This window comes from Hakea prostrata, chromosome 3 (genome assembly GCF_041222555.1).
Source record: "Hakea prostrata isolate BN-2017 chromosome 3, UWA_Hpros_2, whole genome shotgun sequence".
Lineage (NCBI taxonomy): Eukaryota > Viridiplantae > Streptophyta > Magnoliopsida > Proteales > Proteaceae > Hakea > Hakea prostrata.
This window is the reverse complement of record NC_142602.1, coordinates 35,106,505-35,122,260: the sequence shown is the minus strand read 5'-3', so window position 1 is coordinate 35,122,260 and position 15,756 is coordinate 35,106,505. Positions and strand designations below refer to the sequence as shown.

The 15,756-nt window shown below is 40.7% G+C and overlaps 1 protein-coding gene across 1 annotated transcript; it reads left to right on the top strand.

The window, feature by feature from the left end:
* The first annotated feature begins 1,191 nt into the window (after positions 1-1,191).
* On the top strand, positions 1,192-1,928 carry LOC149022160 (nuclear transport factor 2B-like). The gene is made up of 2 exons (XM_089147249.1): positions 1,192-1,534; positions 1,660-1,928. Exons 1-2 carry the CDS (start codon positions 1,232-1,234, stop codon positions 1,732-1,734), a joined length of 378 nt encoding a protein of 125 aa, XP_089003375.1. The 5' UTR covers positions 1,192-1,231; the 3' UTR covers positions 1,735-1,928.
* Positions 1,929-15,756: the final 13,828 nt, after the last annotated feature.

The following is a 15,756-nucleotide window of genomic DNA, read 5'->3' as shown; positions in this document are numbered from 1 at the left end:
ATTTTTGCCTTTTGATTTTGGAATACGATTGATTGAGCTCCCAGGTTGAAGACTTCTCCGGCGTCAAACGACAGTGGTTGTGGCCGTTACCGATGCATACTGGTGTAATGAATCTATTGTTCTTAGTATTTGAAATTCTTAAGGCTCTACAGTCTTCCCGTCTGGAGGCGGTAATGGTGGTGGCAGCGTTGCTGGGGCTGCCGGAGCATAAGGTGGAGAGGGTAAAGTTGAGGGGAGCTGAGTGAAGAGAGAGAATAGATTTGGCCCTTTTTTTCCCTCAGATTTTGGTAAGGGCATTTTTGGAATTTAAGAAAAATAAACACTGGATTAATGGTTTCACTAATAGAATGGACTACTATGTTTAATAAATAGGGTGTTTGTGTTTTTCAAACATGAAGTGGAGTGTCAGTACTTTAAAGCCTCTATTTTAGGGTGCCAGTGCAATTTGCTCTTATTATTATTATTTTTTAAATGGGTAGGTGTCTTTATTCGATGTTTTTTCCCCTAAAAGGTTTTTGACAGCCCTCACAGGCATGAAATGACATAAAGGGGGCTACAGAAGACTAGGAAATGAAAACCCACATAAAAAATGAAAAAAGCAAATATTCCATTCAAGCACTTTCGGCCACTCCACCTCTCCTAACTCTCTTCATTCTCTCTAACAAAGCACATCCAGCGTTTCCATCACGCCACAGGTTATTTTCAGTTCTTCACCAGTATAGCTCAGCACCCAACTCAAAATTTCAATTTCATATCATAAAGCTTTCTCGTTCTCTCTCTCTCCCTCTCTCTCCACCTGAAAACCACACATCCAGCAAAACCAAAGGTGGGACGGCTATCCTATCTCTGCTCAACTGTAACCAAGTCAATGCGCATCAATCAGATTCCCTCCACACCCTCTTTTCCATTTCCACATTTCATAATTCATTGCGTACAGACTCAGCTGAAACGATTCCTTCTCTTCCCTTTTTCATTTACCAATTTTATCCACTCCAAACCTCTACGATCCCATGACTCAAAGCTGCACCATGAGGGTAAAATGGTCACCTCATCCAATTGAACCAACAAAGTAGTCTTTAAGGAAGTTGCTTGCCAGACACAAGCTACCACCCTTTTGGATCCCTTCCTTAAAGAACCTCTCTGAAGCATATTTCTTTCTTTATTTCTCTCCTTCCAACTATATATAGTTGACATGTTTTGGAAAGGTTTTGGAGAATAAAGAAAAGGAAGAATGGACGAACAGGTTGAGTTGGTGGGCAAAGCATTTGTGGATCACTACTACCATCTGTTTGATACCAACCGTGCAAATCTCTATTCTCTCTACCAACCGACCTCTATGCTCTCTTTTGAGGGTCAGAAGATACAAGGTGTTGAAGAGATTGCTCTTAAGCTCACCCAGTTGCCCTTTGATCAATGCAAACACACCATCTCCACCATTGATTCTCAGCCATCTTCTTGTCCTGGAGGCATCTTTGTCTTTGTTAGTGGTAACCTTCAGTTGCTAGGAGAGGAACACCACCTAAGGTTCAGCCAGGTTGGAATCTCTCTCTCTCTCTCTCTCTCTCTCTCTCTCTCTCTCTCTCTCTCTCTCTCTCTCTCTCTGTGTGTGTGTGTGGAAGAAGGCTAATTGGTGGGCTTGTTTGATTTGGAATGTTGCAGATGTTTCATTTGATCCCAACTCAAGAAGGGAGTTTCTTTGTGCAGAATGACATATTTCGCCTGAATTATGGTTGAATTTAAGATCATTAATGTTGTTCTAATTCTGTAATAGTGACATTAATGTCTGGAAGTGTACTTGAAAGGGGAGAGATTGGATCATATTCATATGGTACAATCTTCTTATTTTGTTCTTTTCATGTCATATTTGAAGCTTTAATGGGATTCTGGATCACATTATCAACATCATCATCTTCTGTGTTTCTTTTCGTTTCATATATGCATCCTATAATCCTTTGATTAATTATTTGAATTTGCTTGTGCTCTTGATTTATCTATACTTACATTTATTATTATTGATGGGTAAGATCGTGGATCTTGTGACGGATCACACCCACAGGTTGTCAGGCAGGTAACTGAGACCGGCGGGTGGGGTGTGACAAGTTGTCACATCCATCCAGCTGGTACCCTACCTGGCATACCCGAATGTGCGATCCACAGCCCAAAGATCAGTATCAAGGAAATCAACCTCCCACATTCACAATAATATAATCAAGAACAAAACTAAATCAATGTTATACTATATTAACTGAAAGATCAGGATAAGATTCAAAAGAACACATGTATATATAATCAGAGTGCGGAAAAAGAATGATACCAATATAATAATCAAATATAGAGTGTAGCGGGAAATCACTCTATAGTACAGTGGAATGTAGCTTGAAACTAAAAAGGAAAGATAACAACCGATTCCCAAAATAAAAGGAATAGAAAAGAAGTAATCAAAACTAAACTAGTGTCTCTTCAAGCCTATAGAGAACACTTTTAAAAATATAAGTCTCAGTATCTAGATAATGCGTAACTAGCAAATGGGTGCGACTAATCCTGATGTGACTCCTTCACTGTAGACTTCTTCACCATCGTAGTCATCGTAGCCAGAACCTTGGGTGTAGTATGCGTCATCCGGTTGGGCTTCATAGTACTGACCTTCATAGTCATCAGCACCTGCAGATAAGTCTAACAAAGATATTTGCAAAAAAGAGTGACTTCAAAAAAACTCAGCAAGGCATTTTATTCCATAGTAACATAGTAAAACATGACAGAAAATCATAAAGGATCCAAGATGATATGAAACAGACATGCATGTATTGTCACATCCACCCAGCCAGTACCCTATCTGGCATACCTGACTATGTGATCCACAGCCCCGAAGATTAGTATTGAGGAAATCAACCTCCCACATTCACAATAATATAATCAAGAACATGACTAAATCAAGGTTAACAGTATTAATTGAGAGATCAAAACAATATAACGAAATAACATTAGCGTGCGGAAATGATACCAATATAATAAATCAAAATGTAGAGTGAGGCAGAATATCACTCCACAGATACAACGGAAATGTAGATCAAATGTCAAAAGGAAGATTACAATCGGTTCCAAAAGAAAGAAAATAAATAATCTAACTAAACTAGGGTTTCATCTACGTTATAACGAATGTCTTCATAAACATAAACTTTAGAAACTAAGCACGGCCACTTCCACTCCAAGACAGGGCTAATCTTGGTACACAACATGATCACACAAGGGATCTTCACCGTAATCTTCGTAACTGCTAGCACCTTGAGTGAAGTATGCTTCATCGGTTTGCACTTCATCATACTAGTCGTCATAGTCGTCAATGCCTGTAGAATAATCTAACAAAGATATTTGCAAAAAGAAGTGAGGTCATAAGAACTCAGCAAGGCAAGTTATTCCATAGCAACCTAGTAAAGCATGATAATCGCAACATAGTAGATGCAATATGATATGAGACAAACGATGCATGTATGAATTTAACTCTATGTATGCTGGTCTCTAAAGGTAGACATGCTTTAAGTCACAGCACCATACTCCTCTGGGTAAGGTCCAAATCACTCTCTTTTGGTTGGTAATGGGTCTGCATCTCTCAGGACATTCCATGGATGGGGTTTAGGTCACCACTCTCTCATGCCACCATTTGGTATGAATACTGGCGCATGTTAAGGTCAAACCTAGCCCAATGCAAGTCTTCTACTTAGTTATATCAACTTAGATCCAGATACGTCCATCCCTCGCCCAGGGCGATCCTTTCTGGTATATCCTTCTCACTAGAGTCAGTGTATCCTATGGCTACAACTGTCACATCCCGCCCTAAATCCACCAAGGGGGTACCCTATCTGGATTACCCGGGGAGTGAATCACGGTCCCGCCGATCAAGTTTAGGAACAATCATAGTCACTTAACACAATAATATAACCAAAAGCAAGAACAATTCTATGTATTCAAATAATTTAATAATAAAAGTCAAGAGAGGATCTCAGAAGTATCACAAGGGACATCAGAGTGCGGAAAAGATACCAATAAAAAAAATGATCAACATACGAAGATAAAGTGGAAATTCCCTCTACAACATTAGCGGAAGGTAGATCGAATAAAATTAAGGGTTACAACTGGTTCCCAAAATGACCAGGGAACAAACTAAACTATGATCTCGACAAATCAAATAAAAAGGGCAAAAAGGTAATGAGGCGATATCCCATCCCTAACACATAAGTATAAAACCGAACTGCTCCAGATAAGTCCCAATCTCGAACTACTAGTCTTTATCAACTTGTACACCGTGACCAGTGGGGTACGGGTCATCAACTTGGTCTCAGAGTGTTGACCATCATAGTCAATAGTAGTAGTACCTGCAGTAGAGTCTAACAAAAGATGTTGCAAAAAAGGAGTGAGTTCAAAAGAACTCAGCAAGGCAGATTATTCCACAATAACATAGATACATGATACAAAGCATAGCATGATGCAATATGATATGAAACACATGATGCAATTATGATTCTAACTCTATGTATGCTAGTCTCTAAGGTAGATATGCTTTAACTCATAGCACCATACTTCTTTGGGTCATCAGTCACTCCCCCTCAACCCATTCCGTATCTTGGGACTACCGTGGTAGTTGGGTAAAGTCCTCTCAAACCATGGTAGGGGATTCGGTCACCACTCTCTCACATCACCATTTGGTTTAAGTATTGGCGCATGTCACGGAAAAGCCTAGCCCAATGCAAGTCTTCTATTCAGTCATATCAACTCAAATCCAAATACGTCCATTCCTCGCCACGGGCAATCCTTTCTGGTATCCTTCACACTAGAGTCAGCGTAATCCTGGATTATAGACTCATCAACCCTATTGGTCATCCACAAATAGTAAACGGGAAGCTCTCACATCCTCTCACAGGTTGGTTACCGGTCTTGAGCGCCCGTGAGCCCAAGTCTAGCCATTTGCAACCCTACCAATAAATGGCCCCTTTCAGGTATCTGCAATGCAATTTATGTCCTCTCACGGGATGGTTACCGGTCTTGAGCGCCCACAAATCCACACTACTACCATGGGTCGTTCGGTCTCAATGCCCTTCGGATTTGGGTCTGATATGACAGGGACATCCTAGCCATACATCTAGACAAGTCCTATGTATGTCATCCAATAATTCGGAAAAGCGTCGATGGGCATCTTCGAAGAACATCCCACACTATTCCTGTAACAACCCCCGTATTTCAAACCCGAGATCCGTATTTTAGGTCCGAGAACCCGAAGTTCTAGTCTGGTAAGTTTGTGGAGTGTCCAGATAGAAGTCCATGATCCATACCCTGAACCCATAGATCTGGATCCTTTGTCTGAAGAGCTTGCCTTGCTTGGTAGTTGGACTTCTAGAAGTCAAGTGTTGTTCGGAGATGTCCAGAATGAAGGTAAGATCTCCCCCATCTCTTCTTTAGGGCTAGGTTGTACTTGGATATCAACCCCCTAGCAAAAGCACCCTTGTATGGCAAATTACATGGGGGCGGTTGCTAGTGGCGGTCGATCAAACCAAGCGACTGCCTGGAGCGACCGCCCGGTCTGTTTTCGGAGGTTTTGCCCTATTTTTCCCCTTGACTTCTATAAAAGGTAACCCTCATCCAAGTAACGAATATTTTATTCGTGGTTGCTAAATTTGGAGGTTAGACGGCTGCGGGGAAGTTTCGAAAGTGAATCGAAGTGCTGGCAGTGACCTGGAGATCAGTCCTTCCCTTTTTCTGGCTTTCTGAAGTGAGGTAATGAATTCACCCTTTATTCTTTAGCCTCTTTGTCTATTATTTTAGTGCTAACCCATCCCCTCATCATGGTGGTTACCCTCTTTGATCATTGTGACTCTCTTTCCAATCTACTTGAGATGATTTATCCGAAAACAAAACCCTGCTTTCAAGAGAAGGATAATCCAGTCAAGGGGAGAGTTCTTGGTAACCCAATGATGGTAATTGCTAGGATTTCCTTCACCCTTTGGCTTTGGGAGTATTAGATTTGAGACTTAGACCATGATCACTCGAAATCCGGATTGAAAACGGGTGATCGAAGCCCTGAGTTCCGGATTGAAACTCTCTGTTTTTGGGGCAGTCACTAGTGGCGGTCGCTCAACTTAAGCGACCAGCTCAAGCGACCGGCTGGTAAACAGTGACCAAATGACTTTTGATTCTGATTCTCTGTGATTCAATTAACTCATATGAAGATCACTTACACTTTGGACAAGCTAGCTAGACTTTATGTGGACAATGTGGTTCGTCTGCACGGAGTGCCTGTGAATATTGTTTCTGATTGTGATCCTAGGTTCACCTCAAGGTTTTGGAATGGGTTGCAGAAAGCCTTGGGAACCCAATTGAATTTGAGTATAGCCCATCATCCACAGTCTGATGGACAATCTGAGTGGACAATTCAAATTTTGGATGATATGCTTAGATCTTGTGTGGTGGATATGGGTGGAAATTGGGATGAACACTTAGCTTTAGTTGAGTTTGCCTATAATAACAGTTATCAATCAACAGTAGGCATGGCTCCATTTAAAGCTTTGTATGGTAACACTTGTAGGACACCTTTGTATTGGACTAAGACTAGTGAAAGAAAAGTCCTAGGCCCGGAAATGATTGAAGCTACAAGTGCAATGGTTGACATGATTAGAGAAAGGATTAAGTCTGCCCAATCAAGACAGAAATCTTATGCCGACAAGAGAAGGACCGATCTGGAGTTTCCAATTGGAGAGAAAGTCTTCCTTAAAGTGTCACCTATGAAAGGGGTGACGAGATTCAATGTGAAGGGAAAGCTTAGCCCTCGCTTCATTGGACCTTTTGAGATCTTGGAAAAGGTTGGATCTGTTGCATATCGCTTGGCCTTGCCCCCATCTCTTGCTGGAGTTCATAATGTGTTCCATCTTTCGATGATTTGGAAGTACATAGAGAACCCGGAACACATACTACAGCAAGCACCTGAAGGACTTAGTGCCGATCTTTCTTACGATGAAGGACCAGCCAAAATCCTAGATAAAAAGGACAAGCAGCTGCGGAATCGCACCATCCCTTTGGTGAAGATTTGGTGGAAGAACCATACCCCGGAAGAAGCTTCATGGGAGAAGGAAGACTGTCACATCCTCCCAGCCGGTACCCTAACTGGCATACCCGAGAGTGTGATCCACAGCCCCAAAGATCAGGTATCGAGTAATCAACCTCCCACATAAACAATAACATAATCATGAACAATAATAATCGATGTGCAACAGATAAACCAAAGATCCAAATAAGGAAAGAATGAATCATATATAAATCAGAGTACTAAATATAATCAGAGTGTCTAAATCAAATAAGTAGAGTGAGGCGAAATCCCACTCTACAACCAGCAGAAATGTAGTTCTAAAAGAGAAGAAACAGAATGAAATCTAATCCCAATAGCAGGTACAATAGGTAACTAAATTGTTCTCAATCTTATAGACAATATCCCTATAAGTATAAATCTCATAAATGGCACAAGGGCGCTTCCACTCTATGGTCGGACTAAGCATCATACGGAGCATAACCACTCGCGGAATCTTCAGTGTAATTGTCGTAACCGCAATCACTTTCCTGGAGATATGCCTCTTCTCCTTGCGCTTCTTCATATCAACAGTCATGATACTCAGAACCTCTAGAATAATCTAACAAAACATTGTACAAAAGGAATGCGTTTCAAAGAAACTCAATAAGGCAGTTAAATCCATAATAACATAAATGGCAGGATTACAAAACAAACATAAATGCAATATGGTATGAGACAAACAATGAATGTATGAATCTAACTCTATGTATGCTGGTCTCTATTGGCAGACATGCTTTAAGTCATAGCAACGTACTTCTTTAGGAAAGTCTCATTCACTCATCATTAGTTGGTAATGGGTCCTTCATCCCTCAGGATATTCCATGGCTGAGGGTATAGGTCACCACTCTCTCACATCACCATTGGTCTAAGTACCGGCGCATGTCACGGTTAAAGCCTAGCCAAATGCAAGTCTTCTACTCAGTTACATCAAGTCAGATCCAGATATGTCCATTCCTCACCCCTGGCGATCCTTTCCGACATCCTTCACACTAGAGTCCTCATAGTCCCTGACTACGGACTCATCAACCCTATTGGTTATCCACATATGGTAAACAGGAAACTCTCACGTCCTCTCACGGGTTGGTTACCGGTCTTGAGCGCCCATGAATCCCCATTGCTACCACGGGTCGTTCGGTCTCAATACCCCTCCGATTAGGGTCTAACATAACGGGACATCCTAGCCCAACACTACTAGACAGTCCTAAATATGTCATCCAACAGTTTAGGAAGGTGTCCAAAGGGCATCTCTGGAAACATCCCATAATATTCCCGTAGTAGTCCTAGGACAGAAGTGTCAAAAGGAACACCTCTCCTTTCCAAACCATACTTAAGCATACACAAGCATCAATCCATAACATCACATATATGGTAACTTCATATATGGAAAGAAATCAATAATTACATTCAACTTGTATAAAACTTGTAAGTAAATCATACATCAGTCTATTTAATATAAACAAGTAATGCTACTGATATCAAGACAGTACAACAGTAGTATAACATTGTAAGAATCTATTTAAGGAGATAAACTAACAAGATTCAAATATAGAAACTAAGATATACAATTTATGTTGTTAAGGAAGTAACCATCCTTACCTTTTATAACTTGCAAAGGAATCTTAAGAAATCAAGTAAGATCTTGACAAACTTGAGAAGAGGGTCCTAGACAAGTGTATACAACATATTAGGAAAGATCCCTAAAAGAAAAGATATCAAAACATCCAAAACAGACCAAATCTGGAGTTGCTGTACTCATTGGTCGATTGGATTGGTCTACTATTTCAGTCGACCAATCAGTCGACCAATGGAGACAGTGGCCTACAAAATCAGAGTTTTAAGAATAAGGAACCGAATTTGGTGGTTCAAAAGGGTACTAAACAAGGGGTAAACTACATTGGTAGTATCCTAACATATAGAGAACCTCAAAACACTAATCGAATCAAGTTTTCAAGTTACAAATTAGGAAACAAAAAGTTACCATAATTAGATCAATCATGGTTCTTGAAGAATTCAAAATACAAATCATAGACAAGAACAATAGGAGAATGAATCATTGATTTTGATAAGGATATCATGGAAGGCACACTTAGATCTTCAAGAAAATAGACCTAAGAACATGAATCTAAATAAGGAAACAAAACCTACCATAGATGCAACTATCATGATTCATGAAGAAAGCATGGTATGATAGAAGAGAAACACCTAGAGATTGATAGATCATGGATCATGTAAAGAAAACACAGCGATTGACTACTAACATGATCAATATAGTAGATCTAAGAAGATCAGAATTCAAATCAAAGACAAACGAAGACAAGATCATGATTTAGATCATGATTCCTTCAAAAGCTTGCAATGATCATGATTACGGACATTGCTTTAGCCATTAATCCTTAGGAAGATCATGAGAGATAAGTTCAGAGATGTTTGCAACAGAGAATGCAGCATCTCCTCTTCTGTCTCAACTCAAAAAGGAAAGAAAACAAGGATGAAGAAGAAGAAGAGAGTGTAAACATACCTTTTTGTATAAGAACACAAGTTTTGACGAAGATCCGTCAAGATAAACACCAAGAGTGCAAGGGAGATGACTTGCAGAGGTCTTTGGTTCGTTCCAAAGAGTTTGGAGGCAGAAAATACGAAGTAGACTCGAGATTGGACTTAAATAGAGCAAGCAAGACCTAATTACCAAAGACAGAACCCATTGGTCGAGTGGATTGGTCGACTGGTCCAGTCGACCAATGAGTCGACCAATTAGTTCAGCAAGTTCAAAACAGGGAATTGAAGGCTCAGAACAAATCCAAACATAAAGGGGTTTTGCACACACACCAAGTGACTTACCTAATAGGTAGAAATGCCTTCAAACCATGATAGAGAACACTCCAAGTCCATCAACTAATCCGATCTTCATCAAGATTCAGTTTCCATAAATAGCACATTGTCATCAACACTCATGGATTCAAAGCCAGACACCAAGTCCTCCACTGGGATGGCCCAAAGCTGACTTCTTGCTTTACTTCGGGTTGTCGGACCTACAAACAACAGGGTTTCTGGGTCAAGGTTAGGGCTGGGTTTCACAAAGACGAAATGAAGGAGAAGTTTCCTCATCTGTTTGGAGGCACGAGGTACGCTTTCAATTTCGAGGACGAAATTTCTTTTAAGGGGGGGAGAATGTAAAATCCAGCTTTTACCTAACCTTGACCCGACCCTGTCATTGTTGTGTTTGTAGGTCCAAAGACCCAAAGTGGTGGTAGAAGGGACTTATGGGCCCTACTAGTTGATGGCGTGGTGTCGGAACTCCAATCTATGGACATTGATGATGCTGCTGCTTCCTTGACCACATTATCAGTATTAAGTTAGAATCTGCGCACTGATGAAGAGTGAGACAGTTGAAATATCAAACAGACTCCTGTGCACAATCCAAAGGTACTCCCTGAAACTAGACCTCTTGAGTGAACTGTAGGAGAAAACCCCATGCAATTTGACCTTGTATAGCCCTCCAAGTCCACAGCTAAAGTTGCTGAACTATTCTGAAAAGTTCTGCAGAAACATGAATTGGTTGATACTATTGGTCGATACTATCGAACCAATGTATCGACCAACAGTATTGCTGAATCCAGGTTTAAAGATTCTCTAGAATATTCTTCACTCTATTTATTTATTCCTCGAGACTGGAGCCCTATTCCAACGATTGCAACATCTGAGAACGTGGAAGAGCCTCTCAAGAACTCCTCCTTGGTAATGGTGAAGCATCTTCCCCATTAATCATTGCCAACCACTCACTTCCACTCTCTTACTCTACTCTCAAGGTATGACTCTCTCTCCTAGTCACTTTCTCAATCATCTTTTCTCTTATTTTACTGTTGGGACCATGGCCAAGGTGCTGCAACCTTGCAAACACCTTGCCATGAGTCTTCTATACCTTATACATTGATGTTTTCTCCGATCTTGCTATGATTTACTTACCTCTTGATCATTAACCATGCATTTCCATGATTTATTACTCACCAACTTGCTTTATTTACCAAAACTGAGATGAAGCCTATGATTAACCTAATCTATACCTTGCATATGATTTCAACATTGCTCCTAAGTGATTCCCTACCTAATCCACTATGTTTTTCCCCCAATTTGCATTAAGATATAGCCAATGCCATGATTAACAACTCTTGACCTTGATATGCCAATTTGGGGATTTCTAAATGGACCATTGGATTATGTTAATTCCTTGATAATCAGTGTCTCTATATTGTACTTAGACTGTTCCCCAAGTTTCGTATCGATCCGAGACCTGGAAGACCAAATTTGGGCCAAAACCCAAAAAGCCAGCTTGATGTCCGAAATTCTTTTGGTCGATGCTTGTTGGTCGATACAATCAACCCAATGTATCGACCAACAGAGTTGCTGTCAACAACTTTTGCCTAGTTTTGATTCGTTCGATCTCCGATTGTTCTGATTTCTTCTCTAACCCTTCATATATGCTTGTTTAGGGTTTTAAGACTATTTGGGCCACTTGCTTGTGATCTTGGACCATCCTCTTCTCCAATTCAAGGTAAGGATAGTTATCGACATAATTACATAGGATGTGAAATTTTGACTTGGTGTTCCTAACCTAATGAACATAGTCTCTATCTCATATTCTTATCATGTTAGACTTGTTACATATGTCTTTCAACAGTAGCTTTGTGTTTACATTAGTTTTAATTCAATGTCTTATTATATTATCAATCTCAATATATGATGAATTATGTCAATGTCATGAATCGAATGCTTACTATGATGTTGTATCTTGTGAATTGATATGATGAACTTGGGCATGTGATTGCTTAAGTATAACTTGGGATTGAGGAGTACCCTACTGGTGCTTCTGTCCTTGGACATCGGAGGGAATAGTATGGGATGTTCTCCGAAGATGTCCATCAAAGCCTTCCCGGGTTATTGGATGACATACATAGGACTTGTCTAGTGGCGTTTGGCTAGGATGTCCCTATCATATCAGACCCGAATTGGAAGGGCATTGAGACCGAACAACCCATGGTAGTAGTGTGGATTTGTGGGCGCTCAAGACCGGTAACCACCCTGTGAGAGGACATAAATTGCATTGCGGTTACCCGAAAGGGGCCATTTATAGGTAGGGTTGCAAATGGCTAGACTTGGGCTCACGGGCACTCAAGACCGGTGAAATGATCCATGAGGGGGACATGAGAGCCTCCTGTCTACTATTTGTGGATGACCAATAGGGTTGATGAGTCCGGTGAGTAATATCCGTGACTCTAATGTGAAGGATACCGGAAAGGATCCCTAGAGGGGAGGAATGGACGTATCTGGAACTAACATGATATGATTAAGTAGATGACTTGCATTGGGCTAGGCTTTACCGTGACATGCGCCAATACTTGGACCAAATGGTGATGTGAGAGAGTGGTGACCGAAACCCCAACCATGGATTTGTCCGAGAGGGATGCAGGACCCAATTCCCCCGAGTGATGAGTGACTGAGACTACCTAAAGAAGTATGGTGCTACGGCTTAAAGCATGTCTACCCTAGATGACCAGCATACTTAGAGTTAGAATCATATCACATCATATGTCTCATATCATCTGCATCATTTTATGATTATCTTGTGGCTTATGTGTTGTGGAATAACTACCTTGCTGAGTTCTTTTGAACTCATTCCTTTTCTGTTGCAATATTTGCTAGACTACTATACAGGTGATTACTCTGATGGTATGTTCCCTGAGGCAGACCCGGATACCTCATACTACTATCCAGAGGCTAGCTACAATGAAGACTTCGGTGACAGTACCGAAGCAGATCCTTCGGCCTATCAGGGTTAACCCTTGGATAGTTTGGGAGCAGCCATGTTGGATCTCTATGGTCTTCACTTTTGAAGAAAATTTGTTTATTGTGGAGAAGACTTATGCGTAGCTGCCCACCCCCTTCTTTTGTGACAGTTAAACTTGGAGGAATTGTAATAACTTTAAATTTATTTTCATAACTTGGGATTTGTAATTTACCAGTTTTGACCTCACTTTCCGCTTGATTGAAGGAGTGGATTCCGCCCACTGCTTTCTTAATTTATCTGATAAGATATTTACTTCAGCACTCTGATTATCTTTGGTATCTCATTTCCGAATTCTATTATTATCAATTGTTAGTTTAATTTTAATTGTTCATAATTGTGTTATCGTCGATGTGGATGATGTGGTCCCTGGACTATGGATCTTCGGGGCTGTGGATCACATCCCGGGTATGCTAGATAGGGTACCGGCTGGGTGGATGTGACATGATGTCTCCAGCACTGTCATGACTGTTTGATGACATTATTAGGTAGAGTCTAGAATTGCATGGCTAGGTACCCCACATTCTACTACCCTTTCGGTAGAGGGATTGAAACCGAGTGACCCGTGATGACAATGATGCGACATTGGTCCACTGTTAGTCATATAAATGGTAGGGTTGCATATGTTAGGGTTGGGCTCATGGACATCCAAGGAACGGACTGGGTGTCGTGAGGAGTCATGAGAGCATCCACCCCAATAATAGTGGATGACCATAGGGTTAAGGAGTGGAGTCCAACAGCGGTAGCCAGTCCATGAGGATTGTCTCTCCTAGGTTGCGAAGGATACTGAACCGAGTTGGTTGGTGCCATAGGGGATGTATCTGGACTTCATGTAGACATGTAACCAGTATGAGCTTGCATTGGATTAGAAACCCCGACATGCGCCAGTACTCATTACCAATGGTTGTGGTGAGAGAGTGTTGACTTAACCCCAGCTATGGAAATGAGAGCCAGGTGTGGACTTTCCCTTTTTCCCAGGATCCCTACAGAGGTAACCAGTCCTTGCCGAATCAGAGTGATGAGACTTACCCAGAGGAGGGCTGGTGTATATCTTAAAGCATGTCAACTATTAGAGACCTGCATAGTTAGAAATCATAGTATCATTCATACTTTGCACTCATTCATATTATTTGTGCATTTTGGCATTGTTGGATAATTGATGGGATTTGTGATTGTTTCTTACTGAGTTCTTTAGAACTCACGCCTTTATTTTGTATATGTTTATTAGCCTGTGCACAGAAGAAGGAATTGTACAGGAAGATGGACTGGTTTCCTATGAAGGAACCATCCCGTATGAAGAGGATGTGGCACCGTCAGTGGGAAATGGAGATATCCTGTGTGGGAGCTCCTGCGGGTGCATGGAGTGCGCTTATCGCACCTATTGATGGTCAAAGACGGAAGGTGGTTAGAAAGTTTGCTCAGCGAATGGAGAAGAATTGGAGGACACCCTATCTTGAGATTCATGAAAAACACTATTTAACCTTAGAAAAGGAGACTGGAAAGAAATTGATATAACTCTTTTGTTAACTTCCGCTGAACTCGTATTCGTTTTATTTATTATTCTTTCCTTTTATTATTTTTATTGGAGTATTTGGACTCCTGTAATTCCTTTAATTCATTTATTGAACATTTGTTGCTCTTGATTATCTTTATTTGTATTTAATATTGTTGATAGACTAAAACCGTAGATCCTATGGCGGATCACTCCCACGGGTTGTCGGGAGGGTAACCGAGACCGGCGGGTGGGGTATGACAATTCCCTCCGATGTCCAAGGACAGAAATGTCAATAGGACATTCCCCAATCCCAAATCATACCTATTCAATCACATTCTCAATTACATCATATCATACATAAATTACATTTCATCATATAGAAAGATACATACCATAACATGATCAATTACATATGGATTTATTAAGAATACATAATCATGATAACAAAAGAATATGTAAACATGGCACTACTATACTTGAAGTACTTATAACAGTCATATACTGTAGGAAATACGATAAAGAAGGGAAATCTACTAAGTCTCTAACATAGAAGCAAGAATCACATAATCTATGTAGTTATGGTAACAACCGTCCTTACCTTAAGTCGCGATGATGATAATCCAATAATCTCAAAAGAATGATCCAAAGATGGTAATAAGACCCTAGACAAACATAAATGAAAGGTTAGAAAAGAAATTGGGAAAATCGGAGGTCGAACGGGTCAAAACGGAGCAAGGTTGCTGTCAGCAACAAGTTTGGTCGATGGTCCTTGGTCGGTGGCATCGACCAAAGTTGTCTTCGGGCTGCATATTGGATTTTAGGGATTTTGGTTCGAAATCGGTCTTCCGGTGCTCGGATCGATCCGAAACTTGGAGAGATGATTAATAACAATTTAAGAACACTACATAGCAAGTATTATCACAATCCAATGGTCCAAATGAAAACCCCCAAATTAAGGTCCTATGTTCTAAAGACAAGAATCCTAGCATTCATGAGAAATCGATGAAATTGAAAGAGAAGCTAGAGAATAAGTTGGGGAATGGGTTAGGAACAAGATTACAATCAATTGCAAGCCAGAAGTTAGGCTAATCATACTCAACATTTCAGTCTAGTATAAGAAATCAAGTTGTTAAGCAAAGAATCATGGTAATGCATATGCAAGGATCAAGATGCAAGTGAGGCATAGCAAGAATGAAGGAAAAGCAAGTATAAATGGGAAGAGACATTCACGGCAAGGTGTTGTTCACGGCAAGGTGTTTGCAAGGTTGCAGCACCTTGGCCATGGTCTCATCAGTAAAAAGAAGAAGAGAA

Bases quoted from the DNA above. Each gene is read 5' to 3' on its own strand.
- LOC149022160 (XM_089147249.1), top strand. From the start codon at position 1,232: ATGGACGAACAGGTTGAGTTGGTGGGCAAAGCATTTGTGGATCACTAC. The intron at 1,535-1,659 runs GTTGGAATCTCT...GGAATGTTGCAG, and splicing joins ACCACCTAAGGTTCAGCCAG to ATGTTTCATTTGATCCCAAC.